Genomic DNA, 22,209 nt, shown 5'->3' on the forward strand with positions numbered 1-22,209 from the left:
TATCAAATTTTTGTAGTATATTATTTTTATTATGCATTTTAGGGTAAAGATAATCAATAAAACAATTTCTAATAAAGTGGTTAGTGCATTTTTTATCCAGAATAGAGAACCCTTGAATTGATAGTGGGGCCAGTTGTGGTTGTATTGGATAGTATGCCAAAATATTTCTTGTTAGAAAGACAAATCCTTGGGATAGTGCTTTATGTAATTTAGTAAAGTCTGATTTTAAGGGTTTGAAATTATGTTTGATGCAAAACTGTTCATAATTTAAAAATTGTCCGTTGGTATCCATTAAGTCGACCATGGACCATATGCTTCTCCCATACCAATCCTCAAAGAATAGAGATTTTTTGCAGTGCAAAATATATCTATTGTTCCAGAGTACAGATGTGTGTGGGGTGAGAAGTTATGTACGTATAACATTTTCCAATACAAGAGTATTTGTTTGTGAAACTCTGACAATGAAATAGGTAGTTTGTTAACATTAAAGTCCGCTCTGAGAAGAAATTCTAATCCTCCAATTTTCTTGAAGGTCTTTGGAATACAATACCAAAAGGAGTTGCTGTGTTTGATCCAAGATTTTAACCAATTTATTTTTAAGGTTCCATTAAGGCAGTCAAAGTCAATAACTTTTAGTCCTCCATCCTTTGTGTCTTTAACCATATTGCTTTTCTTCAATGTGGTCTGTTTCTCCAGATGAAGTTTAGGTTGATTTGGTTGATAGATTTAATCAAATTGTTTGGAATGGCATTGGAGTAGGCTGGATAAGTACATCTTGATAAACACTCCATCTTAGTTAGGTAAATTCGACCTAGTATTGATAGGTCCCTCTGTAGCCATATAGTTAGTCTTGATTTGCATTCTTTAATTTTATTTTCTACATTCAGAAGTTGGCTTTGTTTCTGGTCCTTGGAGAGGTAAATCCCCAGGTATTTGATTTCTGATTTAATAGAGATATTACAGATGTTTTTCAGTGAAGTGTCGTGTACAGCCAGCAATTCACACTTTTTTAAGTTTAATGTTAGACCTGAGGCTTTGGAGAATTTTTCAATTTTGGCAATAGTTGTTGATATTTGGTATTTATCTTTTAAGAATATTGTTGTGTCATCCGCTAGTTGGCTAATTATTATGTCTGTGCCAAGTACATTAAGTTTTTTAATATCATTACAGTTTTTGATATAGATTGCTAGCATTTCTGTAGCTAAGATGAACAGGTATGGTGAGATGGGGCAACCTTGAGGAATACCCACATTAATCTTGAAGCTTGGGGTGGTACCACTAGGTAATAGGACACAGCTACTAATATCTCGATATAATCCACCAACCCATTTCCTAAATTTGATTCCAAATCCAAAGTGTTCGAGCGCCAAAAGAATAAACGGATGCTCCACGGAGTCGAATGCTTTATAGAAGTCTAAAAAAAGAAGGAAACCATCATCCTCTATTTGGTTTCTATACTCAATGATGTCCATTACCAATCTTATATTGTTGTGGATTGACCTTCCTTTTAAGAACCCTGACTGTGTATCTGCAATAATATTTGAAATCCCTGTTTGAAGACGAGAAGCAACGATGTAAGTTAGGAGTTTGTAGTCTGAATTTCTGAGTGTAATGGGTCTTCTGTTATCTATAATTCTGGGGTCTTTCCCCATGAACGCAGGGTAAGCTACCGAGACTCTACTTCCGGGATATTTTCGTAACCGAACTACACGTTATTCTAAATATTGCGTTACACCTGTTTTAAAAAGTTCAGCTAATCGAAAATAGGATACAAAGGATAGGCTGTCGGAGTTAAAGGCAGCTTACTTTTTTAAACGGAGCTTGACTTCACCCATTTGTGGTGAAGGAAAAAAAGCGCATTGTAGCCTATTAGCCTACTGACATTTGTGTGCCCTTGTGTGACTGAACACAAGCCAAGTCATTAAAAGTGGTTATATAGGTATAGCCTACACTTGATATAGCCTATTGGTTGCTGAATGATAACATCAGCAAATGTGTTCATATAGGTGTATCAATGCAGTGGATATCATTCATGCCACATTTAAATACTGGTATTTTTTTTTTTAATAGTAGTTTTTGTTAATAGGCTATTCACTCTTCTCTGAATCCGTCTTAGCTTAGACCCCTGGTCAGATGGAGTGGAAACTAGGACTAGAACTGGGGAAGGTGGCTGGAAAATAAATGTCCCCTTCAGCCCTTATATTGTTTAGTTTAGTTTAGTTTAGTTTATCATGTCTGGAGAGTCCCCTTTAATTAACTGTACAGTAAAAGGAGCAGCTTTAGCCTCTACGGCTAATTTCCAGCTGTAGTCACCGGCCAGTTGTCAATATGCATCATGAAATACAATGTTTAAAGAATTAAAATACATTACATTACATTTATAATTACAGCAGGCCTAAGCAAAAGGGAGTAAGACATAGCCTATGAGGTGTATTGTCATTCTATTTTATCTGATCATTCTATAACTTGTATTTAGGCCATATCTGAACTATCTATATGTAGATAGAAGTGATGAACTTTAGTCTACTTTAGAAGACACCTCTCTGGAAAGTATTATTAATGGAGCCCCCAAGATGGAGAAAGAAAGCCAGTTGGCTTGTAGCCATTGGTCAAAGTATTGTTTCCTCCCCTATCTATGTTACACACATTGTAGAATATATACCATGTTCAAACAAAGAAAGTCAGAGGACCACTGGAGAATCGGGGAAAAAGGTCCTCTCCAAGCTCTTCAGAGCTTGTCAATTGATGCTGATTTCTTTGATGTAAATAAACCTTTATAATCAAGAAACAGTGTCGGCGGATTCCTTTCCACACAACATTACAGCATCGCTACCAAATACACCTACAAACGTGGCACACAATTGGAGCAAGCACAAACAAGCAAGCGCAGATGATGGCAATTAAGGCATCACGTGATGCCTCAGTTGAATTGTTTTTAATGCATTAAAAACATGATAAAAACAATTCAATTGTTGCTTAGGGGAACTGCCCTGTCGATTTCTTCTTGTAGGTGACTCCTTGGTGAGGGGCTTTTGACATGTGATTGTGTGGCATGAGTTTGCTGACACTCATCATCTTTGTAGCCTAATGGCTTTGCATGGAATGCATCTATGATGGATCTGAGTTAGGTCGTCCACTTTTGGTTGTGACGTATACAGCACGAAATATGGGGTGTATCAAAATAAATAAATAAATAAAGTATTTTTTCTACTTGCTTTCTGTCTTAATCCTATAATTTGTTTGTATACTTTTTATCTAGGCAAAAAGTTTGTATACAAACTCTCTTCTGGGAACTCTGGTGCAGCCAAATATGCACGAGAAAATTAGGATTTATTGTTTGACAGTGTTTTGATTCTGAGTCACCTCAGTGCATTACAAGCGGGGAGGGTTGTTGTCTAAACACGCTATAGCTGCTCTCACGTTGCTACGCGAATAAACAGACAGACTTTAACAAGGTGGAAGGAGGCGGTCAAGTTAGCCTGCTTAACTTCCTCTTATTGCTCGCTGTGTTTCCAGTTGGGTAATACTTCTCGTTTATTTCAGGATTGGCTTCAGTTCCTGTTACTTGATGGCTGAAAAACAAAGTTAGTGAGACAATGCGGTGCAGTGTAGGAGACAGTCGACATTATCAGACAGTAAAGATGATTTTAATTATTTTATCTTGCGCATGCTGAATGTCTCACAGCTCTGACGATATTTTAAAAGGCGATTTTCTTTCTTTCTTTCTTTCTTTCTGGTAACGGGATAAAAGAAATGTATTTCTTTCTAGTCCTATTCATCCTGGGTGGAATCCCTTCCATTTGTAAAGGTAAGAAAACCTCTTAACTTATTTGATATTTATTGTGAAAGTTAAAGCATAATATTAAAATGCAGAGCAGCTGACTGCTCAGAGAATTTTCTGGGATGTATGGAACGGCTTGTTTTGTTTTGGTTTCATAACATGTTAATTGGGGTCACTAAAAATCCGTATTAAATTGAACTAGAAATTATTTACTAGTCATAATATAATATTCCTTTCATCTAATTTGCATTTTAAATCATCCTTATTATTCACAGCTACAGATGGGCTTTAGTCCAAGACTAAAAACTGTTCATCTAGCCTACATCATCAACTGCATTAAAATGTATTTTCTATTCTATTTAATTCACAGGTCGTATTTCTTATTCAAGAATACATACAGTAGAATAACCACAAACCACTTATTAGATTTTGAGCAATATTTGTTTGGCATTTTAATATTATAGTAGCCTACTTCTTATTCTCATATCAACACAGGTATGGCTTGAACATACAATACTAACTGTTTTAGGTGTCCAAAAGTCTACTACCACATATGAACATAAAGTAATATAGTCAGGTGCTGAAAGTAACTAAGTACCTTACCTCAAATACTGTATGGTACATTTTACTTTACTTAAAACACAATGCTACGTTGTACTTCTACTCCACTACATCTCTGAGGGAAATGTTGTAGTTTTTACACCCGCTAAATTTATTTGACAGCTGTAGTTATTAGTTACTTTACAGATTCAGATACATAATTAATTAATTAATACATAATATAATAAACAAATAAATTATGATATATGATTATGGATTAAGCATCCAGGAAAATGAATTTGTTGAAAATAGGTCCTCAAAGTCAAAAGAGATTTGTAGTATTTGAGGGTCAAATGACTCTCCTGAGTATTGAAGAAAAGCACAACAATCTGCTGGAGCCCCAGTTCAGCTGCAGAGGTTTTCTTGAGTCATTCTCATCCAAAGATAAACCACACAGATCGAAGGTGAGCACACCGTTTGAAGACCAGTTTACTTGTGGATCATCTGCACAGCCAAGAATAAGAGCCTCAGCTGTAGTGGGATGGTAGTAGTTTTGAATCAACTTTATCCGTGATAAAATTCGTCTAAATATTAATATTATAACAGTCAGTATACCAATAGTTGTGGAAATGCATTGTGCATAATTCAGACACAAATATTTTGTACTGGCATTTGGCCAATGAGCAGTTTGCCATCGCATTCTCTATATCCACGATGTTCCACTTCCGGGATTGCTCCGGTGCCGAAGGAAATACTGCCGGATGCATGTCTTTTCGCCAATGTCCGTTTCCTTCCGCTTTCTTTGTGTTGTAATTTTAGACTGCGGTGGATTTATGAGGACTATGGACTCTACAGGGTAAATCCAGACAGCTAGCTAGACTATCCGTTCAATCTGAGTTTTCTCTCGCACGACTAAAACAACTTTTGAACATACACGCTGCCGTCACATCACTGATGATGACGCCTTATAGTTTGTGCACGGTTGTAGGAAAAAGAAAGCAGACACTTTATTGATCCCCTGGGGGGAAATTACATTTTTACACTGTGTTGTAACTTGTTACACATTACACATTACACACAGGCCAGAAATACACACATATGCACAAACAGGACCTTATACTATATACATGCACTAATGGAGCGATGTCAGAGTGAGGGGGCTGCCCATGAACAGGAGCCCCAAGCAGTTGTGGGGTTCGGTGCCGTGCTCAAGGGCACCTCAGCAGTGCCCAGGGGGTTGAGACGTGGTCTGTACAGGGGCTTGGTCGCCGGTTCAAGCCAAGTCCCTACGGACTCAGCTACTGCTGTGTAACTTCGCTTTCACATCTAACCTGTTTGTTTAGGTGTGATAAGTACAGTTGGTCTGGGCTAGTGTGAAAGATGTCAATCAAACTCTGTTTTATTTCTTTATTCTTAGTAACACAAAGAATATACACATAAGAAGCATTAAAATGGTGCATGACCTGCTGTCAGTCAGAATGTGATTTTCCGACATTGGTCCTGGTGGAGGGATTATATCTCCAACCTGGCCTGGGAACGCCTCGGGATCCCCCAGTCGGAGCTGGTTAATGTTGCTCGGGAAAGGGAAGTTTGGGGTCCCCTGCTGGAGCTGCTCCCCCCGCGACCCGACACCGGATAAGCGGACGAAGATGGATGGATGGATGGATGGATGGGTCCTGATGATGCACTCTTGATGCAGGATGACAATAACCAAAACTGTCCAATCAACTGTCAGTCCTTATAACTTCATGTTCCTCCTCTTGGTGCACTTGTAAAAAGTCAGGGTGAACATGAACCTAACCAGAACTAAAAGGCAACGATGTAAAGTGTTTTAAAAAAAGGGGCAAAAACTGTTGATGATAAGAAAATATTTTTAACCTGTTATCCTACTTACTGGAAATTACATATCTCCTGGAACATTTTGTACAACATGAACCAAACTTAGATTCATTGGTTCATTTTCAAACACAATAACTCATTTATTATGTTCATGATGTCATGAATAGCAAACTAGTTGAAACTAGCCAAATATTTGTAATGGTGCTTTAAGAGTTATTTTGCTGATTTAAATCCAGCTCTGTGTTGTGGCAGAGTGGGCAGTGTGTGAAGATGAACGGTGTTTGGTTTCCCTCCGTGGCACTAGTGCACGGATCTCAGACCAGCCGAGGTCATTGTTTTGCATCATCCGGCTGATCCGGCGTAACACTGCCCACACAAAGATGACACAGAGCTGGATTTAGATCAGCAAAGTATCCTTTTAAGATCCACCATCCAAGTATTCAAGAATTCTGGAAATGTCTTACAAACGCTGTAAGTTTTTTTTAAAATGACCTTTTGGGTCTATCTAAATCCCTAGATATTTTTTTTCTCCAGAAAAACGGATGTTTAGCTCTGTGACTCTTCTATGTAGTGTAGGAGTGGCTTTTGTTTGGAGCCTATATTCCTGTTTTGAAGGAACCTTAATAGTTTTCTAATGGGCTTTTTTGCTGTAGCTATAATAAAGTCTCTTGCAGTGCTAATGTAGCCATAATCCAAACTGAAGTCTTCCTGTAGTTGCGTCAGATGAAAAGATTTCCATCTGAACCGTTTGTGAAGCAGCAACAGGAAGTGTTGAGTCATCAAGGTTAGTTACCAACCAACCAACCAACCAACCAACCAACTAACTCGTTATGCATGTAGATTTGGACTTTTTTACTGCACTTTATTGTTGACTGATTTGTTTTTAAGAACACAAGGGAAAACTGGAAGAAAAGATGCAGTCACAAGTGAAGTAATTGGTCTAAAAAATAAAAAAAAAAAAACTGGAAGGACGCTAGAGAGGATGTTGTGTCAGGTTACCGTATTTGGAAACAGAAAGACACATTACAAAATTCACACAACCTTTACCACCATGGGTGACTCTAATTTGAGTGCATGTGTCGAATATAATACCAGTATATTACTCTGCGTACATTCCCCTTGTGAATTTCTTAATAGCTGATACACAAGTCAGGAGGAGGAGAAGTCTTGCGAATCCAGCGGCTTTCAAGTCAGAGAGACACCCGCACATCCCTCTTCATTCATTTTTGAATTGCTGAACAAATCTGAGATGTCAGAGATTCAGAGGCTACCAGATATCCTCTGGCTAATATTAGGTCATCAAACAAAAAACAAACCAGGGCAACATGAAGGCCAGAGAGCTGAAACTGAATTTTATCACATTGACAAAGAAACCGTATTCAATGTGGATCGGTCAAGTCGTAGACACCTGATTTTGGGGCCGGGATCGGTGCATCCCTACGACAAACCATGGTCTTTTTCTAGTTGAACATATCTTAAATTTGTAAACAGGATTTATTCTGTACAAAATAAAGACCTCTTACCACCCTCAGCAACTCACTAAAGTGTGCTCATGGGAGTGAAAGCTCTCAGTCAGGAGCCTCAAAACAAAATTTGATACATTTCCTGTTTGATTTTAACATTTCCCAGAATTAGTTTCAGTTACTCTTGAGAGAGGTTTTGTTTTGAGCTGGATACTGGGTGAAGATAACAGTGACCTAATGTGTATTTCCAGTGGAGGGTATTAACGTGAAAGTGGTAGTGGCAGCCGACAATGCTGTGGTGTGGTATGTTTTGTTATTCAAATTACAAAACCAATCATCTAAGAGAACATTGTGTTTCATATGCTGCTGGCATTAGATCCACAAAGATGTTGTGGCTTGAAATTCTATATATTGTGTGTATCACTGTTGGTAGAATAACATACGTACCTGTGCATCTTGTGAACATAAACAGTATGCATATATAGTATCAGCTAACACCTCATCTTCTGTATAGTATCCGTGAATACAGGCGTGGTTTACGCTAAATTATTTAACTTGTGGCAGGTATGAGGTGAACATTTTTTCTGGAGTTTATCCTGTTTATGTCTTTACGAGAGTTTTTCAGGAAAGCATGAGATAATTGCAATTGAGCTTTGTGTGTGTGGAGAGTGCATTTGTTTGTTTGCTGTAAAACATCACACAGTTTCAGTAAATTATTAATAGTAAAGCCTTTTAGTAAAGTTGCTTTTTTGCCAAGTTGGAAAGACTGGTACCCCTGGACTCTGAAAATGAAACTATGGCCAGTAGCAGCTTATGTTAGCATAAAGACTGGAAACAGGGGGAAACAGCTAGGTTAATTAATTTGGTGCTGGTACACGGATTTCTTTCTGTTGGACCCAACCAGCTTATTTAAGCTTTGTGCTAAGCTTAGCTAACCTGCTGTTGGCTCCAGCGGGCATCTTTGCCTTACTGTACAGACACAAGAGTTGTATCAATCTTTTCATACAACTCTCAGCAAGAAAGCAAATGAGCAAATGTTAAGCTAGAGTTTTATTTTTTATATTTTGAAATGTTAAATAACATTAACGTGTCCTGCAGGGCAACATGAGAACACCTGCAACGTTGTCCCCAAAGATAAATACATTGAAGTGGGATCCGATGTTGATATAGTGTGCCAGACTTCGTGTGTCCATGGCAAAATCTTCTGGACAATCAACAACAGGTCTGTAGATAAAAGCCTGTCAAACACTATCAACTCGTCACACACAGTCCTGTCACTGAGGAACTTTACTCACCAAAACGCTATACTGCAGTGCCACAGTGAAGATATTCAGCAAGTCCTTGGAGGCACCACCGTCAAAACATACTGTAAGAAGCATAATTTGTGTTTATATGCTGACTGTTCATATAGCTGTAGATGCCTGCAATAACATCAAATTTATGACATTGGTGACTTGCTTTTTTTCACAGCAAAACCCAGCAACATATCATGCTTTTTGCATAAAGAAGATCAGACACGTGAAGGTTCACCAGACCAGATCACATGCAAGTGGGAGCATGAGGTTAATCCTTCCATGGACGTAAACTACGTACTCCGGTGCGTGTCATATTTTCTTCCTTTTGTGTAAGAACTAATGCAGGAACAATTCTTTGTCTTTTTGATTTATGGACTTAATTTAAAACATGTATTTCTTTCAGTGCCTCTTCATCAGAAGAACCTTTGAACCAATTTGAAATCTGCAAGAGTAATTCAACAAACTGCAACAATAAAATTGATCTATTATTGATTGATCACACTATTACTGTGAGAGCTAAAACTTTTGCTTGGGAAGTTGATTCTGACCCTTATACATTTAACTCAAATCATATATGTAAGTAACATAAATTACTTTTTGTAAGAAAAATATACTTCTTAATGATATATTTGTGTTTTTACATTGTATGTTTTTACATTTTAATGTGTCATAATCATATTCCCTCAGTGAAAATGATACCTCCGCAGTTAAAAGAACCTACCGTCTCTGATGATCTGTTGGTTGAGTGGGAATGGGTAGATTTTTCAAAATGGTGTCGCTGTCAAGTCAAATACAGCAAGGTACGTCCCTCTTTGATCACCTAAATACAGCATTTGAAGTATTTCCTGAAAGCAACTATAAAAACAGTATGGAATAAAATGCAACAATGTCAATAATAGTGATCCCCCATCAGAAAAAGATGACCATAAACAACAGCTAGACCAAATGTATTGTAGAAATTAACTTAAATAGAATTTTTTTAAAACAACAATTTGTAACAATGGATGAGTCCAAAATTACTCCCTTGGTCACTGATTTGCTCCTCAATATATAATAGTTTACTCAGTAGCGAGCAGATAATTGAGATTTACATTTCGGGTCATCGCTGACAGCTGTAAATTCATGCAACTGTAATTTTTCTCATCTATCAAATACTGTGCATTGTGGAATTGTTAGCAGAAAGTATTGGAAATAATAGACGCTACTTTTTTCATTCCATTGTGGAATATTTAGGGCACTAAATATAGTGGATACATTTTGGACACATTAAAATAAAATGACCGAGAGTAACTACAACATCATCATGTCGTCAAGTGCTAATCGCCGGCATCGCACCATCAAGCACGGCTGCGCCCCCTTTTGGGGCGAAAGAAAAGTGTTGTCAAATAAAGGGAGAAACAGAAGAAGAAAAAAAGCTTTTGTGAAAAAACAAACAAATTCGAGGCACATAAGATACGTGAATATTTACTGTCAGTGTGGTAAATCGCTCAGTGATGTGGTGACAGTTACTACTGATGGATAGCTAGGTTTAAGTCGCAAAATAAATATGAATCATGTCTATAAAACAAACGTTTAATAAACAAACAAGAAATAAATGGGTACAAACTTGTCAAAATTATGATCCAAACTCGTCAAATTGCATTGACAAAGGATCTTCAGTTTTCTATTCCCCCAAAAAGGGTTGCGGTCTTGATGTTTTGTGGGGTTGCTATAGCAACATAATGTTGAACTGAAGCCGGCAGAACACTACCATTTCTTTTGCTTTATTTCTCCCAATGGAAATATAAAAAAAAAAAAAAGTTGCACAGTTGTTTTTGATTCTGTCTATATTTTTTGGATTCCTCTTCATGGCTGATTGAGGCCATTTCTGTTTACCTTTCTGTTCCAGGTTGTGAATGGAAGAACTTCAGAGGTACGAAACACATTGTCTCCTGGAAAAGCGTCTCATTTCAACTAAACAAAGCTGTGTTTGTTTAAAATCTTTCTTGGTAATCATATATTCAGCTTTGGACCCTCTGGGACTTCCTGAGAATTTGAATGGATGTTTCTGACCAGAATCGTTCTGTTTTTCCCAGTGGGTGATCAATAAGAATCTAACGAAAGTCAAACATGGGAACGTGACCATTGAAAAAGTGGAATCCTGCAGTAACTACACATTTTCAGTCCGCTGTGCTTTAGACAAGGCCCCCTGGAGCGACTGGAGCCAGGAGAAAGTTCTGACCACCAAACTAAACAGTAAGAGCATTGTTGAAACAGCTTGCATCCACATGAGGACTGATAAAAGGCTACTAAATCACCTATGCACAAATATCGTTAAAATATCTTACATAAGTATTGATGTTTTGGATTTTATGTTTAGTACTTGTCCTGTAGATGACATTTGAATGAATTGGCTACAATAAGACAAATATTTGGCACTACTGTTAATCTGCTCTCATGGTCCAGGTGCTCATGAAGATCAGGAATCACACATTCATAACATCTTCAAGATGTTAATATGTTCATAGTGGAGCTTTGAGTTGCTAATAATACAATTACAGTTGTGTTAGACCCTGACCTGCTTTTGTTGGCTCTGCTGGACAATTCTTTTTTTTTTAAATGTTACTGATTCTTACATTTTTATTTACAAATAAGCTAAACTAGATGGAATTATTGTCAGTAATATCTCTAATGAGATCTATTTCTTGAAGTATGCTCACCAACTGCCTATTACTCAGGAAAACCAAAAATACCAATATGACTACTCATGTTTAGATTCAGTTCTGTGTTGTCTTAGGGAAACTTTTTACTTGAATTTTCATTCATATTTAACGAAAACAAACAATGGGTGACTTCCAGATGGGTGACAAATGAATGGGGAAAAGACAACATGTTTATATACAGTACAGTGTGTCTGCATATACTGTTTTATATACTATGTCACATTCACACAGTTCCACATTCATACCTGGAAGCTATATTTATATACTGATTCTAAGATATACATAATGGACTTGGCAGAGAATGATGGTTTGTGTTTCTGATGTAATATGTGCACCTAGTTCACCCATTTACAAATTACCGTTAGTTTTGTTTCAAATAAATAAACCAAAAATATACATTTGCGAACTTTTGTGAATAAATAGTGGAAGATTGAAATTCAGAAAACATTATTTTTGGCTCTCAGTCTGTGTTGCAAGTTGGGACTTGATTGTGAAATGCCTGTGTGTGACGCACATTTAAACTGAGAACTCCAGAGAACTGATAACAGCCTGTTGACTCAGGTTATCACAGAGTTGATGGTGTATTGAATTCTTGATAGATCCCTAGACAAATGACTATGGCTAGACCTTCTTCCTAAGATTTCTTTAGTCGATTAGTCTTTTTTTTTTTTTTTTTTTTTTTATGCTTTTTCATGCAGAAAGTTTTTTCCAAGAAACTTATGAGCACATCTTTGGTTAAAACAAGATTTAAAGTGGTACCTTTGCATGATTCTTTTTAGAGAAACTCAGCTGTACAGAGCTGTTGATTATATCAATTGATTGATTAGTCAACAAAATCAGTTAATCAATCAGTGTTAGTTGAATAAGACTTTCTTTACTCGAGGACAGCCCTACAAATGACAAATCGTGCTATCACCCCTACATTGCTTGCAGCTGTTACCATGAGTTCAAGGCCATTTTGCTTTCGATTGCAGGTGTGAACAGTGATACTGTTTAGTTAACTTAGTTATCATGTTTCTGCATCATCATATTTCTGTATACAGTGTATTCCAGTCTGATTATTTTGTACATATTTAAACCCTTTACAGAGAGGGATGTCAAGCTGCGCCTGTGGAGAAAGATAGATGAACTGGACAATAATGGAGTTAGAAAAGTTCATGCCATGTGGACGGTAAGGAAGCCTCTCATTACAAACTGCAGCATGTTTTTAAAACTTCACTTCCTTCATTTCCAATCTCATATTCACGCTCCTTACATTAGGCCTACTTATTGATCTAAAGTGCTTTAAACTGTCTCTGCAGGAAATTCCTTCAACATGTCAAGACAAATTTACCTACACTATCAAACAGACTCCCTACAAGGAACACATGGTGGGAGTAAATTATATGGATACTTTATGTGGCAAGTCAACTTGCGATGTTGATGTGAGCAAAGATGCACACAGAATAAATCTCACAGTCCATAATAAAGCCCTACTTGAGTTTATGGACTCAGTGTATGTTCCAGCCATTGGAGAAAGTGAGTTTTAATGCTATTGATTTTGCTTTTTTAATGGATAACCACAATTTATGGATCATATTGCTTCATTTTAATGGATGACACTTGATCTAACTTGGCAGGCCTCCCTCAAATTACCGACATCCAGACCTCAACCCTTGAAGGCGTTATTCTGGTCAGCTGGAAAGCTCCTATACAGCCGGTCAGTGGTTACATGATCGACTGGACCCACAATGGAAATCAATACCAATGGAAGGAGAGCAACGACACTAACACAGCACTGTCGAGTAGGTTAGAGAACAGGCAGAATGAGCTTTGTGGATTGAGTCTGAGTCATCATCGAACCCAGGATGAGTTATGGGCTATGACTTAACTTTGACCATCAGATCAATTAGTGTCTTATCTTGCATCGTCTGGGTGTGGCAAATAATGGATTCACTGGTGGAAACGTTTAAAAGCTGCTCTGTAATGCATTTTACATTTTGAATGTAGAGTTTTCAAGATCTGTGACTCACCTTTCACAGAGATGGGATATGCTACATTCTTCTCTGGGAGGGGCATTTCATCAGAATACAGCATGGACAATCTGCTTAGAAATATATATTTTTTTTTTTATTATAGGGGGGGCAATCATATTTCAGGGGGGGCAGGTGCCATACCATGCCCCCCTTCTTGCCCCGCTCCCTGCAAGTGCCATGTGAAACCAAAAGTCAACGTTGACTTATTTACGCTGACTACTTAACCTGTGTACGTAACTTAATTTACATAAAAAACATACTTATTTTAACAAAACCATGATCTTTTCCTAAACCTAACCAAGTAGTTTTGTTTGAATTCATAACGTTAACCACGTGTTTATAACTGATGAGTTGGGATGGAGAACAGGGTGTGCGAAAAGCTTAAAACTGCTCCCTTGAGGGATGGATTAAATGCAGAGAATGTGACGATAAAGTACCTTTACCTTTACCTTACCTTTTACCTTACCTTAAAATGTCTTTAAAAGTGGCGTGCTATTTATATTCAGATGACATCATGTTGTGTTTACCAAGTTCATGTCTTAGTTTAGCATTTTAGCGGTTAATTAGCAGTAAGAACAAAATACAACTGAGGCGGATGGGAATGTCATTTAAAAGATTTGGACAAATTAACATTTTGACCTGATGATGGTGCTAAATGAAAAGTCAGGGTGCCACCAAAGTTATTACTATTCAGGATTGCATGACAACAATGTCTGATCAAAATGTCATGACAATTTCGTTCAATTGTTGTCGAGGCACAGACACCCCTAAAGATAATAAAAAAAAAATAAAAAAAAAATAGGGGACAATCTGGGATCCCTAAAGCCAGTAGACTTTTTTCTCTGGGGAACATGAATTTCAAAATAGAATGTTATGACAATCCATGTAATAGTTTTTTGAGATATTTCAGTCTGTGATGGACCGCCTGACGTTGCCACTCTAAAGCTACGCCGCTAACACGGCTAAAATGCTAAGCAGGACCAGTAGCAGAAGGAGAATTAAATCTAAATCACTTGCCACTTTACTGTAATAGCTTTTCAGAGAAGTCTTCCCTTCCTTTCAGACCTCCTGGATAAGACGCCATACAATATTACAGTAACTCCCCTCTTTGATGACAAGACAGGTCATGGCACGCAAGCCCTTCAGATCTGCTCCAGAGTGGCAGGTACATCATTCAGATTTGTTTTATTAGGATTCTGAAAAAGTATTTTATAGTGTATGTTTAACACAATCTGATTTCAAAAACGTCCCTACAGATCCGGGAAATGTTACTATCCATGTTAAGGCTAATGACAAAAGTGCCCTTGTGAGCTGGAATGTGTCACAGGAGGCATGCAGTGATGGCGCTGTTAACTACACCGTCTTCTACCGCACACAGGACGGAGGACCACAGCTCAGTAGGTCCACCTCAGACTTGTTTGAAGTTTGCAAATGCATTGAAGATATTTATTTCCTCTTACCATTGGCATTTAATTCATGAGTTTTTCTTCTAGATATTACTGTCGATGGCACAGAGCGGGTCACCTCTTTGAAAGATCTGAATCCAGACACACAGTACAGTGTCTATGTCAAGGCCACAGCTCTTACTGGAACTACCAAAAGCAGTGAGAACAGCTTTAAAACCAAAAGATTTGGTGAGTACTCTACTCTGTAGGGCGAAGACACACCTTTTAGTCCTTGTTCTATGAGCACAACTGCAGCCATCTAAACTGAATCTACTGTATAAGCTTGCCCAGACATTTTCATACTTGCCCAGATTGACTAGCAGCAGACTGAGAAGGTTAAACTGCCTGCACTCATAGAACTAGGGGTATAATCCATAACTATTTTATTACAGACAGGTGTATTCCTCTGAAGGCTCTATAGGTTAAGAAAGGTACACAGGCCAACACTTGCACCCCCTGCTGTGGCAACAAAGCAGTGAAAATGTCGCCATCCTAAACATGTTCATGAACAAGAATGCTTCACCACCCGATAGAACTGTCCTGTCCAAAGGAATAGACACTCAGAAATGGAGAAGGTTAGGCACAATGGCAGCACAGCATCACATCTGTGTACCATGATGCGACAGTTTTTCACAATCACTTACGCTACTAATTTCAGAACCTTGATGTAATTTTTCAAAACTCTAGACACAAAACTCAAAACGCTCATCACTTGTAACACAGGCTATCCAATGTTCAAAACATTGCATTTTGCCTTCATATCTTTAAAGAAATATTGCACTTACTGGTTCAAAAACTATATATATATATATATATATATATATATATATATATATGTATATATATTTACTGTATTTACTGTATTTACCCTTTATTTACAGTATCCAGGTAAGTTGATTCTCATTTTTTGATTCTTAAATTCTCATTTGCAACAATGACCTGTCACATTCACACAGTTCCACATTCATACCTGGAAGCTTCCCAGTACAACCCCAGTCTGATCTGCTGGCCACTGAACTGTATACATACATATATATATATATATATATATATATATATATATATATATATATATATATATGAATTATATATCTAAATCATCAGTAAGGAGTTGGCAGAATTGGACCTGCAATTCCAAGGGCCTGCATCCATACAGTGCAGTACTGTCAATACAGTAAATATTCTTAAAGGTGGTACATGGGAGCATACAACCATAGATCATGTAGTCTAATTGGTTTATGTTCCACTCTAGTTGGTGACAATGAATCTTGTTAACTTGAAACTTTCATGATCTAAACATGGAATATTGTTTGTCTGTTTCCATACAACTATGCATTAAGAGTAATGCAAAAAAACTTTAGTGATTGTAAAAAACTGTAAGAAATTCTGGCCATAGGAATTGTCTAAATGTGCCTAACTTCAGGAGTGGATTGTTTTGGAAAGTCAGGGAGAGCCTGGGGGTAGTTTGGTTTACCTTGGTTAATAACAACTCATTGCATTTCTGGATAAGCCTTGAGTCAGAAGCGCAACACATTCTTTCACTAATTTTGGCAGATGTATCACTTGTGTTGCCTTCATGCTTTGGCATGTCAGGTACAGGCTGCTGAAGTGCTCACAGCAGCTGCAAGAGAGGCTGTCATTTGTTAAAGATAGAATTACACATCATCCCGCTTATGAAAAAAAGGTTACATTCATAAGCAAATGAAATGCAACCTTGCTCAGTTCATTACACTCAGGTTTTGCTGCTAGAGCCTTTTAAGCTTGTTTTAAGGTTGTGCACAGGCTCCACGCAGAGCTTTTGCCATAGCCTACGTGAGTGGCCTGATGTTTAAACTTGTACTTGTGTGCTGGTGTGTGTGTGTGTGTGTGTGTGTGTGTGTGTGTGTGTGTGTGTGTTGAGCGGATGATAGAGCGAGGCAGAAGTGAGAGAGTGACCGCGAGCGGGTACCAACTCTAGAGTCATAATAAGAGAAACAAAGTGTCTCCCCTGTGTTTTTCTGACCACGGTGGGAAATCTGTAGCAGGAAAAGTTAACCCTCTCCTTGATTTCATGTTGTTTATGGAGAAGGAGAACCAGGAAATAAGTCAGGGGAAATGCAACGCTACCAAGCCACAGCCGAGTGACGTGCGTCGCTGCGATGTGTAGTTAAATTTTTCGAGAGGTACACGTCAGGCCACGCCGTGCACCTGCGGGGATACGCCGTCGATTTGACGCGTGACCATATAACGGCCTTGACTTTTTCTGGTATAACCAGTTCTTCTTCTCTAGTTGTACCACTGCTATGTCTCACCAGTTACCATTATCCTGTACTGTAATTGTCACTTGTGGCTACAGTAGCCACTGTTCAGGAAAGGTGACACAGTCCTGTTTAAACCAACCCACATCTGACTCACAACAGCTGCTACAAAAACCTGCTCCTGAAATCAGAGCCACACACAGACATGGAGGGCCTTGAGGGAGAGAAGATTATCTGGGGCCCATATGTGGATATGGGCCACAGGTTCTCTGTTTGCAGTGATGGCCATTAAAGTAGTGCCACAGTTTCTTTTCCCCTGTGGCAAACTGAGGGAAGTATCTAGGAACCCAAACAAACTGGAGGTTCCTGGATGCCAGCTGCAAGCTGAGTTCCAGTGCAGTGAGATGTGGGCAGAATAAGGGGCTAGAAGCAAATAGAAAACAAAGACAGAAGACAGAGATGAAGCCTGTGTGAAATAGAAGTACTGTTTCATATCTAAATATTTGTTTGGGGTTTGGAAACCAGTATGACATCACAAATGTCAAATTATTACCAGCTGCATTGCTATGATTCATCAGATCCCAACCACCACCATAATTACTCACATTACTCAAACAATATCTGAGGAACATGCTTTACCCATCAGTGAGAAGCAAGGTTATTATAGTTTTGTATTTCTCATTAGTTTTTATTTTTATTTCGTTTTGACTTTTTGTTTTGAAATTCAGTTTAGTTTTAATTAGTTTTAAAAGCGTGTTTGCTAGTTTAGTTTAGTTTTTGTTTTTTGAAAATGCTTAGTTTTAGTTTAGTTTTTGTAATATGGGTTATTTGTCAGGGGCAAGATTCAAAAAGGTCAGAAAAAGTATTGTGTAATAATAACTCCACAAAAACATACAATTTTAGAAATATGTAGGCTATTCACAATGTATTCAACAATAACACCCATAAGTTACATAAAATGTACATATGATGAGCACAAATATGTAAACAGTCTACACAAGACGCCACAGTAAGTGGAAAATGTGTATGTGACATGTGCCAGGAAAAAACCTATATAGCCAATGGACTAAAGAAGACATACATCAAAAGGTGTTTTGAACTGTGGTTCGAGTAAAGTGGCGAACTTTTTGAAGTCAATCGACTCACACAGTTGTGTAGACATCCCAGTATCAACACACATATTCTGTTGTTAGCTTCTGTTTCGGGGAAAGGGGGCTTTGCGTTCTCCTTTACCTTGTTAAGGTAAGCTAGGTTAGCCTCCTTGTGCGCGCTTCTCAAATGTACTTTCAAATATAATAATAATAATAAATTGTCCACATATTTTAACACCTTCCACTGAAAGGCACTTGCTTTTATCTGACACAGTCTTAATCAAATAGGAATCTGCCACTTTCTTCCGACATTTGGTACCGCCATGATGCCAGGCGAGCGGCATGGACTATTAGCCTCTTTCCGACCAAGTAGTTACAGGAATGTAGTTATAGGAACAGTCCACTTCTAAACAGTTCTACTAACTACTCTCCCCCAAAACCGTTTTACCATTTGCATTCACACTGGCCAAGTGGCCATAGGAATCGACCTTTCGTTATTATAATCACAGCCATCTAACCACCACTACGCGGAAAAGACCCTGCCCTGAAGTAGGAGCTGAAAGAGTTACAGGAACTCTGGTCAGACAAATTTGACATGGAATGTTGGAATTTCTGGGTTCCCAGTCAGAAACTATATATATATAGATTGTATAAAACAGGTCTATGGTCGGAAATGTCAACTCTGAAAGATATAATGTTATTTGTTCTATGAAAGACATTGACAAAGACGAAAACTAAGGACATTTACTCAATAATTGAATTTGATTTTAGTTAGTTTTTCAACGAGAAATTACAGTTTTAGTTAGTTATCGTCTTTTTTGTAATGCCTTGTTTTTATTTTTATTTCAGTTAACGACAATGTTTTATTGTTTCTTTGGTAGGTCCGGAGTTCATCACAGCAGTCAGTGTCTGCGGAAGCTTCATAATACTTCTTGTGTTATCTCTTGGATTATGCTGTGCTGTTCAGTAAGTTTCAAACTTTGGGATTTATTTCAGATAAAAGACACTGAACCAAGGATATTTCCATGTCAGCAGTAATAAAGGCATATTGTACTACATTTTGTGGTCATACATGGACTAATCTACACATTTATGACCACAAAACCTTAAAAACTTGTGTTCTAATGATGCTAATAATCTGCTTTTTAGGTGGAAGAAATTCCGGGAGAAGGTGGTGCCTAATCCTGGCAACAGTTCTGTGGCGTCATGGCCAGCTTTAAGTCGTCAAGAGGTGAAAACATATAAATGTGGTGTATAAATAAATTGCAGTGGTTTGTATCCATGAAACACTGGCCTTTAGCCCACTCAGGAGCTTTTGATCCAGACACCAAAAAAAGTAAAGTCTGCTAAATTATATTTTCTGTGAATTTAAGATGAAACAAACCGTTGAATAAAATGAATTTGAAGATGTCCCCTTTGGTCTGATCAATTATAATGGTGGATACACAGTATATTTGTTAGTCGCAGTCCTACTTTAAATTGTGATTTTCAACATATTTTAAAGCCATCTAGGCACTTCCAAGATTACAAGTTTAGCCTTAAAATAATCATATTTTTTTTAAATATATTGAGTCTTTGATTGTAGAATGTAAACTCCCCCCAGGTTGCTTGCTAAATCCCCAAATTCTCAGAAAAAAAGGACAACAATTTACTGTCCAGAGGCATCCTGGTTTTTACATTAATTTTTGTTTGTTTGTTTGTTTGTGTTGTCTGTTGCTGTTCTGTTTGTATGTAACATGCTTTCTGAGTCAGTAATAAGAATAATTAAAAATACATTTACTATGTCCTCAAAGGTAGCCACAGCCTTCATATCCTATCAGTACTCGTGGCTATATACAATTTAATTCCCACCAAAAATGACACCATCCCTTCATGGAACCTTTGAGGTCATTTTCCTCTGGTTAAACAGTGTTTCATGGTGAAGCTTTGGTTAGAGTGAGAATTGAGAATGGAGAGATCACTGTCATGATTCTGTACCCAAGGTTTATCTCCTGAATAATTGACTTTCTGTGTGCGTTTGTGTGTCATGTGTGGATATGTCCGTAGGGAATGTGCCCTTTCCAGCCATTCAGCAATCCAACTGAAAGCCTCTGTGACAGGGTTTACACAGAAGAAACTCAGAGAATGTCCATCTCTCCACTAGCTACAGGCTGTAATGGTAACCTAATGAGTGACCAGACAGATGAATACGTTGACCCAGGCACGGTTCCAGCGCCGGATGAACAGAATGAAGACTTAGTTAATCATGCTGAGACACAGCATCTATCTTCTCCTGATGATTCCACTGAACTGCTTTCTTCAGAAACCAGCCCATATCGAAGTCAGACTTTTGTGGAAAGCCCTGCCTCGAAACCCATTAATCATTGTAAGCGTGTTCCAGTGAAACAACCAGAAAAGACAGCACTGGTGACAGTGTATGTCACTTTGGACATGTTTCAACAAGGTCAGGGCAGATAAGTTTAAGCTTGCCAAAGAATTCCATGATTGTGTGTGACATTATCCTGCTTGGCAATGTGCCCACTGTGAAGTAAAAGAAGAATGATTGTAAACTTATATCAGACTTCATAACCCAGGTCATAAAATGCATTGTTTTGTGTAAATAAATGTACATTTTGCGACCGTCTATCCTTTATTGATACAAACATGTAATATTTATAGCTAAACAATGTGTATAGTAGCTGCTTTATTGAGTCAACTTGATGTCTTTTGCAGAGATATTAAATATATGGAGATAACTGCATATACCTCTAGCAACATTTTTTGGTATCATTTAATTTAAAGTCTATGAAAGGAATTTTTTTTTTCTCAGTAGTGACAACATATACACCTAAATGTAGACCATTCAGAAATTTAATAAAAATTACATTCATTTTAAGAAGTTTTTCTTTTTATAAAGCAATGAAATTGGAGCCCACATTATGCGGTTGAAATGATTAAACAAATATGTGCGTTTGCAGACTGTATTATATCACAAAGCCCAGGTTTGTCCAGTGATAACATGCTGAGGATTTATGTAAACGGTGAGAATTATATTTTGCATTTTGCTGTAAAATTCATAAAATCAGCTATGTATTATAATAACATTCTCATAAGCCATATGTTTCCTGTCTGTTATCAGTGATATCTGCACTTGTTAAAACAGTAGTAAACTGCTTGCTTGACACTGGAAAACTGTTACTCATTGCAATTTCTTCTGTACAAATTGTCTTCAAATGCAACAATGACATGTACTATCCATAAGCTGCTTAATAGTGTAACATGTATTGTTTTACAGCCATTTTTAAATGTGCCTGAGTATAGTAAGTATAACTATAGTCTTTTTGTATAAACTGCGGCACAGACGGCTTCAGAACTGCACTCAACAAGCTGTTTATAGACAATAAAATGCATTATCACATATTTGACTCATTTTTTGAATTACATTTTATTTTAACAAACGACACTGCAGCATTTAATAAATATAATTATTTCTGAAGCAGAAAAATCACAATGGGCATGAAATAAAGTTCAGACATTTTGTGTTTTACAAGCTGTCTTATTGTTTGATTACAAAATGTTTTTAATGTAGGCTACTGCTTGTAATCAATTGAATTATCAATGTGTGGGTGTGTTTTTGCTAACAATAAGATCAGATAAGTAATTCTCATTTGTTTTAAGAATAGTAATTGGTAAAACAACAACACATGTTTATAATGAAGAGGCCATTTTGAGTCAATATGTTGATTTATAAATGTACTGACTTGCCACACAACAAAAGAAAGACTTCGGAGAAATTAAGTATTTTGCGATTTTCTAGTTTTG

The 22,209-nt window shown here is 37.5% G+C and overlaps 1 protein-coding gene across 2 annotated transcripts; it reads left to right on the forward strand.

The window, feature by feature from the left end:
* Positions 1-1,546: 1,546 nt before the first annotated feature.
* LOC114573764 (interleukin-6 receptor subunit beta) lies at positions 1,547-21,797 on the forward strand. 2 transcript variants are annotated; one of them, XM_028606091.1, is made up of 17 exons: positions 1,547-1,574; positions 3,752-3,808; positions 8,722-8,991; positions 9,094-9,220; positions 9,322-9,494; positions 9,606-9,718; positions 10,807-10,830; positions 10,994-11,153; positions 12,709-12,791; positions 12,922-13,138; positions 13,240-13,404; positions 14,699-14,800; positions 14,892-15,032; positions 15,129-15,269; positions 19,290-19,374; positions 19,558-19,639; positions 20,455-21,797. In XM_028606091.1, the coding sequence occupies exons 2-17, from the start codon at positions 3,754-3,756 to the stop codon at positions 20,863-20,865; spliced, it is 2,349 nt and encodes a 782-aa protein (XP_028461892.1). In that variant the 5' UTR covers positions 1,547-1,574; positions 3,752-3,753; the 3' UTR covers positions 20,866-21,797. The 2 variants fall into 2 exon arrangements, with proteins under 2 accessions (XP_028461892.1, XP_028461891.1); XM_028606090.1 differs by lacking the exon at positions 1,547-1,574 and adding an exon at positions 3,431-3,635.
* Positions 21,798-22,209: the final 412 nt, after the last annotated feature.

This window comes from Perca flavescens, chromosome 18 (assembly GCF_004354835.1).
Source record: "Perca flavescens isolate YP-PL-M2 chromosome 18, PFLA_1.0, whole genome shotgun sequence".
NCBI lineage: Eukaryota > Metazoa > Chordata > Actinopteri > Perciformes > Percidae > Perca > Perca flavescens.

Coding starts and splice junctions, on each gene's coding strand:
- LOC114573764 (XM_028606091.1), top strand. CDS start 3,754: ATGTATTTCTTTCTAGTCCTATTCATCCTGGGTGGAATCCCTTCCATT. Junction 9,719..10,806: donor GTCAAGTCAAATACAGCAAG/GTACGTCCCTCT, acceptor TTTCTGTTCCAG/GTTGTGAATGGAAGAACTTC. Junction 10,831..10,993: donor TGAATGGAAGAACTTCAGAG/GTACGAAACACA, acceptor TGTTTTTCCCAG/TGGGTGATCAATAAGAATCT.